General features: G+C 30.7%; 1 protein-coding gene across 1 annotated transcript; it reads left to right on the top strand.

Annotated features, from left to right (window-relative positions):
- The first annotated feature begins 2,112 nt into the window (after nt 1-2,112).
- LOC121116570 (nonsense-mediated mRNA decay factor SMG8) lies at nt 2,113-6,796 on the top strand. The gene is made up of 8 exons (XM_040710835.2): nt 2,113-2,272; nt 2,335-2,748; nt 2,811-2,933; nt 3,985-4,013; nt 4,361-4,524; nt 4,819-5,592; nt 5,650-6,181; nt 6,342-6,796. Exons 1-8 carry the CDS (start codon nt 2,205-2,207, stop codon nt 6,446-6,448), a joined length of 2,211 nt encoding a protein of 736 aa, XP_040566769.1. The 5' UTR covers nt 2,113-2,204; the 3' UTR covers nt 6,449-6,796.

The raw sequence follows: 6,796 nt of genomic DNA, 5'->3' as shown, positions 1-6,796 counted from the left end.
GATTTAAAAGACACAGAGATAGTAGTAATTATAACTTATAGTTAATGGCCTGTCTCAGATATCTTATGAAGTTATGTTTTTTCAATTTGCTATAGTTGTTAACATATGTAGGTATGTTAAAAAGATTTAAAAATTTTAGATTTTAAAGAGATAATTAACTCTATTTGATGAAGTTTTTTCTCCTGATTTCAGTGATGACAGTATTTTAAATATTTATTCGATAGGAACAAAGTAATTGTATGGTTTTTGATTGGGAATTCCAACCTCCTTTCTCGACGTTTATATTCAAAGTTATTGTTTGTTTATTTGGCTAGCCTATGACGTATGTCTTATGCCCATTTTATGTTTTAAACGGTATTACCTCGGCAACACAAAAATGCCCTATGTATTTTGTTGTCAAATGTCGATTCCCTCTTTTCCCTTGATACGTCATGGCTATATCGTAATATATTCTTTATAAAAAATATACAAAGTAGTAAGTTATTTTATACAAATGCTCCATTTCCAAAAGAACAGGAATACAATTTCTTGTTCATCCATTATCGTTTATTTAATATATATATTGGCCCTTTTATTATTTCTATGAAGAAATTTTGGCTATTTTTCAAAGAAATAATAAAATAACTAATCTTTTAATCAAATATTACACAGCAATATTATGATAAAGTATTGAATAAAATACTATGTAAATTTTAATAATATGTAATTTATTTTAAAATTGGTAAAGAAATAATATGACAGTGATAGTTTGCGAGTATAAAAGATATAGATAGCAGTTGGTATGATTGAATTATTTGGCTAACTACTAGTAGATTTTGGGCATTTTTTGTTTTTGCTTCTTTTTCGATGAAAGTTTGCGTGATACAATTAAGATAACGACGTGTTTTCACGTTTTGAGAAGAGAAAAAAAGAAGAAGAATCAAAGTATAAGTATTAATATTTTTTACATATGCAATGCGAAGAGGGCAATTCATTGTAAAATAATATAATTACTAAATATTTCCTACATATTTGATAATATAAATATTAATCAATTTGAATCAATAAGTATCTGTAATTATATCGTTTAAGGACAGAGTATTCTAGTTCATCAATAAGTTCTTAAACTTTAAGAAAATAAATTTATATAGTAATGAGGAATGTACTATATATTTAATATTTATGATAAAATTTTCTTCATGAAATAATAACAACTATAATTATTATACATCTATTATTAAAATTTCACATACATATTATTTAAAGCATCTAAATAAATAAATCAAACCACAGAATATATTTTTACATAAAAAAACCACTATGAAAATATAAAGGATAATCCGTGACTAGAATTATGTCTAATAAGAACAATAATTAATTAACATAAATTGAAGCTCATACATTAAATTACATAATAAATCTACACAGATATTGATAATTATCCACCAAAAATAATAGTGAATTGGAATGATAAAAGTTACTGTAACTAAGATTGTAAAAATAATAAATTGGATAGTTAAATTGCACAAATATGGTAATTCCTGGCTTCATGAAATTTTTTTGTCAGGTGATAGATGATAATTTCAATTGAATTGAGTAAAGTGGAAAAATAGATTGAAAGTACCCTTCGATAAGCTAATTATAAAAGTTACATAAACTAAGATTGTAAAAATAATAAATTGGATAGTTAAATTGCACAAATATGGTTCTAGCTTCATAAAATTTTGTCAGGTGATAGATGAGAATTTCAATCAACTTGAGTAAAATGGAAAACACTTCGGAAATATAATGACTTGAATTAATATTATTATTTTTATTGCATAAAAATTCGGAATTTATTTGTATCTCCTTTTTTTGTGTGTTCAAAGCGCCCCCTACAACGTTTGTAACATTACTAGCTGTATAGGGAAGAACAGGTCAAGTTATTTGACAGAGTTATACATATTATGTATATCTATAACCACATTCGAGATAACAGGATTCACAAAAAACACATGAAAATGCTCTATTTAGGAGTTGGAGATTTGAGAAATTAATTTATTGTGTTCAATAACCTAACCCGATCTCCCCTAAAAAGGCGTAGGGGGAAATGTAGGAAAAAGAATGTTGACCTCTGATGAAGTCATAAATGACGTCACATGTGGCTCTATGATTTAAATCCACGATTCACAACAACAATCTACCACCGAGAAATAACATAAATTAAATTAATTCAACTTTAAGGAATGAAGTCAACGCCGCATTACTTTCGAATTGGAATAGGATCGGATGGAAAGACGGAATTTAACTTTGAGTAAGAAGCTTCTTCTCTCACATTGGTTTTATTTACTTACTTAGTATTTCTTGTTTCCTTAGGAGTTTCTTGGACACTGTTCGAAAGGATCGTGTTCTTGTGATAGGAGTAAGTGGCAAGAGTCATTTTGGGGATGGAAAGGGTAGTTTTGTGGATCATTATATTCAAAAAGATGCCTTTGGTCCTTGGAATGAGATGGATGAAAGTGGGGAGGACTTTGTGGAGGGTGTTCACGATCCTTCCTCGAATCTCATTTTTCTTCATTTGAAGAACTTTCATGATGGATCCAATCTCCTTCATGGGATTCAAAAGATGAAGGATATGGGTGTCCAGGCCTATTTGGCACAAGGGAGGGAAACCACTGTTCTCATGAACTTGTTTCTCTTTCATGTTTGCCACATTGTCATTATTCATTTCCCATCTCCCCACTTTGATACCTCCTATGTTCAACTATTCAAAACGGTTGAGACCTTAAGGTGGATTACTAGTATATTTTATACTTAAGTACCCTAACTCATATGTTTTTTCCTACAATTAGATGGGAATTTATGAGCCAGATATCCAAGATCATGAACTGTTGTGATTTTCCTCAAGAAAAAGTGACGAATGGTCGTTTTTTTAACCCCAAGACTCTTATTTTACTTCCCTACTCCTCCTCAAGGTATGTTTTATCATTACAAATGTCCAAAGTTTTAAAATATGGGGGGGCAATTCAAAGAAGGATGTGGCTTTTTAGGCAGAGCATTAGACCTCCTTATTTTTCATCAAACTTAGGCAAATTGATATTATTCCTATTTTACTTGGTCTAAACTAACTAAATATAACAATTACTTTATTTTTAGACTTTGGCTATGTCTGCCTCATGAGCCATGTAACTTTATTGTCGACGTTTTTTTTAAACGCTGCTAATGCGTTCAAATTTTAGCATGTACGGTATTTTTTTAGGCTGGCTATTCATGAATGGAAAGGGGATTTTTTTGTTAAATTCACAGATACTTATTTTTATTTAATTTTTGTCTTTCTTAATTTCTAATTTTACAGAAAGTGTAAGTCGCTATTTAGTTTGACAATTCGGTGCAGGACTCGAGTAATAGTCCTTAAGTCTCTCATAAAATTGAAACTTTAGTGGTCCTTCGAGATACAAGCATTTTTAGGAACAATTAGTATTATTATGGTTTAAGGTTCTCATCTGGTTTGTGTACATGTTTTGATATAGTGATAGCTTGAGATACGATAGCCCCAACATACGAGTGTTGTTTTTTTTTTTGTTTTTTTTAGAAACGAAGTGGACTCTGAACAAAAACTTGCTTTGATATAAGAGTTTTTCTTAGATACGAGCTGGTCAATAGTTCTCAACGGGACTTAAGAGCCACTTTCAGCTTAATTTTATTAAAAGTTGTTTTTATGTGATAAATTGTTTGACTTAAAAGCTTCCTCCAGGAACGAATATTAATTTATTTAAATCATAGTGAAAAAGGGATAGTTAACAGAATATAATGTTTTTAAAAAGTTATTTTCAACAATAGTTTTATGAATATATTTAATGATAATTGGAGTCGCGGAACAGATTAGTCATAAATTTATGTTATTTTATTTATTTATTTTTTTCGGGATACGAGCTTGGAACAAATCTCGAATGAATCAAGATGTCATTAATCCTGCTTTATGTTCTAATTTATTCCCCAAAAATTGTCATATTTTTTTCCTTCTAGCTTTAAGAGTTCTTTATACCTACGACGAAAATAATAGCAAAAGGAAGGAAGTTGAAAAATATCAGGATATCCAGATGTTTGAATCCAATCTCTCCAGTGACATTATTTGCTTATGGAATAGAGCCTCTATGTCATCCGTTACGTAAGAAAATATAGTTATTTTGTGTGCTGTTGTTTCTTTATGTTGAACACAATGTATTTAATAGATTATTCAAAATTCCCATTCGACAAGAATTTTGTTTTGTGGAATTAAGTCAAAGCAAAGTTTTACACCATGATATTTTTACATTTGATTGGAATGAACTATACAAATCCTTGGGTAATTAGCTACTCTTGTATATTATTTCAAATTTCACTTATTTAACTATTTTATTAGGATCATTTGAAATCAACGATGATTACGACAGCCCCTTTGTACCTTATTATGAAGACATTGCATTGGATGAATCTAGAAAGAATAGAAACTTTTCTCGATTTTTAAATAATCATATATCTTGGATGTGGAGTAGGGCCAAGGGGAACTCAAATGGGAACTGGGAAGTAAGTTTCCATTTTACTTTTTTTTATTTTTGTTTAAATGTGATTTAGGTTGATGATGATTTCATTCGGAAATACATAAGTCTTTAGTGATTAAAATCTTTAGATTAAAAAAAAATAATATTTTTAATATCTGAGGATCAAAGGTCAGTCAATCTTTAAAAATAAGATGTTGTTATACATAATATATGCGCTAATTTAGTGATATTCTAATGATATTAGTTTCGTACAAAAGTGATAGTTAAATTCACGTTTATTTCAGTTCCCCACTTCGGAGCAATGGTATTTGGTTGCTAAAAACATGTTCGACTTTTTTTGTTGTCCTTCAATAATGAAGAGCTGAGACGTTCAAATAAAATGGAATCATACGTGAATGTAATTAAACATGTATCTAAATCGATTTGCAGTATGGCACTCCCACGCGCCTTGGATAAGTATGAAGATGGTTTGCCAAGTCATTATTTGGAAGAATATCATAATATAAAACTCCTTCAAGCAATGTCCGTACTCTCTATTCATGCTCGTGGCCCATGTGCAGTTGAATACGCCAAAACTCTTCAAGAGGAATGTACATACTATTGGGCTTCATCAAGACAACAATGCGAGGCTGTTAGTTTGTCTGGAAAACATTGTATAAAAAGAATTCATGGAGACGAGGAAATACATTCGTCTAATTATGTATTTAATTCTGCTTGTAATTGTGGTAAAACTCAGATCTCTCGATCGGATCCTTTTAATATTAAAGAAGCCAACTTTGATTTTTACTTTCGTTTGGAAGATGGTTGTTGTCAAGATATGGAACATTGGGAGTTACCTTTTAAGAATCCTTCTGATAACTTACATTTATCCCGAATCAGTATTGTTGAGGATTTGATGCATCTCTCTGATACTTTGGATCAGTTATCAATTGAAGACAGCAATCAAAAATCTCAAACGGAATTTGAAGGCATCGGTTATAATGTATTAACTGAGGAAGAGTTTACAAAGGACCTATCACCGGAACTACCATATTGGTCACTGATACATATGGGACCTTCTAGCAAATATTCTCACTCTTCTGGATTAAATCAGGTTTGTTAATATTATCTAAAATTCTATTACATTATTCTAAATTTAATATTTTTTCAGCCTGGCTTTTTGGGAAATTATAAGCATCTTTTGTCTTGGGATATTCCAATTACAAAAACGGATCTTACTATATTGAAAGAGAAATGGTCTAATTTGGTTGATACAGCTGTTAAAAAAATGACATTTAATCCTAGAGGAGATGGTGTGGAAATGGGGATATTGGCAAAAGTTTTCTTTGGTTGTGAATATGAATGCTCAAGAGGTCACCGATTCATAGCCAATTCTCCGGATTTTAAAGCATCTTCTTCAAAATCTTCGTCTAGAGGAATTTCCACTCGAGGCTTTGGTGCGCAAGTCGCTGAATCATATATGCCTTTGTACATAACATGCTGTTGTAGTAGTCGACGATCCATTGCTGTCGGTCAACTTATGAGAATCCATGTTGTAACACCTAAGGCTCCAATTAATGTAAACCTACTACCAAAAGTTATGCCAACGGAAGGAGGGCCAGTATTTGTCACAGGATGTATGGAACCAATTAAACTTCCACCAAACACATATTGGATTATTCGGCTTCCTTTCTTATATTCGAGTAAGTATATTTTTAGTTACAGTCAGACCTGTTTTAAGCGGTCAGGCAAAGAAAATGAAAAAGCGAGCGCTTGGTGCGAATATGACCTCTTAATCCAGGTTTAGAGTTTAACTGTACATCTTTGTTAATATTATTTAATGCTATTTGACGTCATATATAGGTAAGGATGGAGGGATACATTTACCTCCCATAAAGGTTAATGAAACAAATTCTGGAAAGTTACTTCAGGGTTTCATTAATGTTACTGAAGAGTTTGAAGATGACTGATTTCTATCTTAATTGGAAGAAGTATAAAGCTATCATGGATGAAAAAAAAATCGATTTCGCTAATCTAGGGAAGTTCTGTTTCAAACCCTGATGAGGCATTGAAATCCTTAGCGAACCAAACTATAAAGGATAAATGAGTTGTAAAAGGATGTTTTAATTACTTGACCGAAGAAGTATGTTATTTACAAAGTATACCTTGTTTATTTGTTCATATATTTAGCTACTGGAATCTTTTGTTAATTCTTTATGTTTTAATATAATATATATATATATATACTATGTGACACCTTATCATAATTTTACTCAGTTCTTTTCCTCGTTAAAATAAAGTTATTATTTTACCATTTA

Source organism: Lepeophtheirus salmonis, chromosome 4 (genome assembly GCF_016086655.4).
Source record: "Lepeophtheirus salmonis chromosome 4, UVic_Lsal_1.4, whole genome shotgun sequence".
In the NCBI taxonomy this organism is placed as follows: domain Eukaryota; kingdom Metazoa; phylum Arthropoda; class Copepoda; order Siphonostomatoida; family Caligidae; genus Lepeophtheirus; species Lepeophtheirus salmonis.
This window is presented reverse-complemented; position numbering and strand designations above follow the sequence as displayed.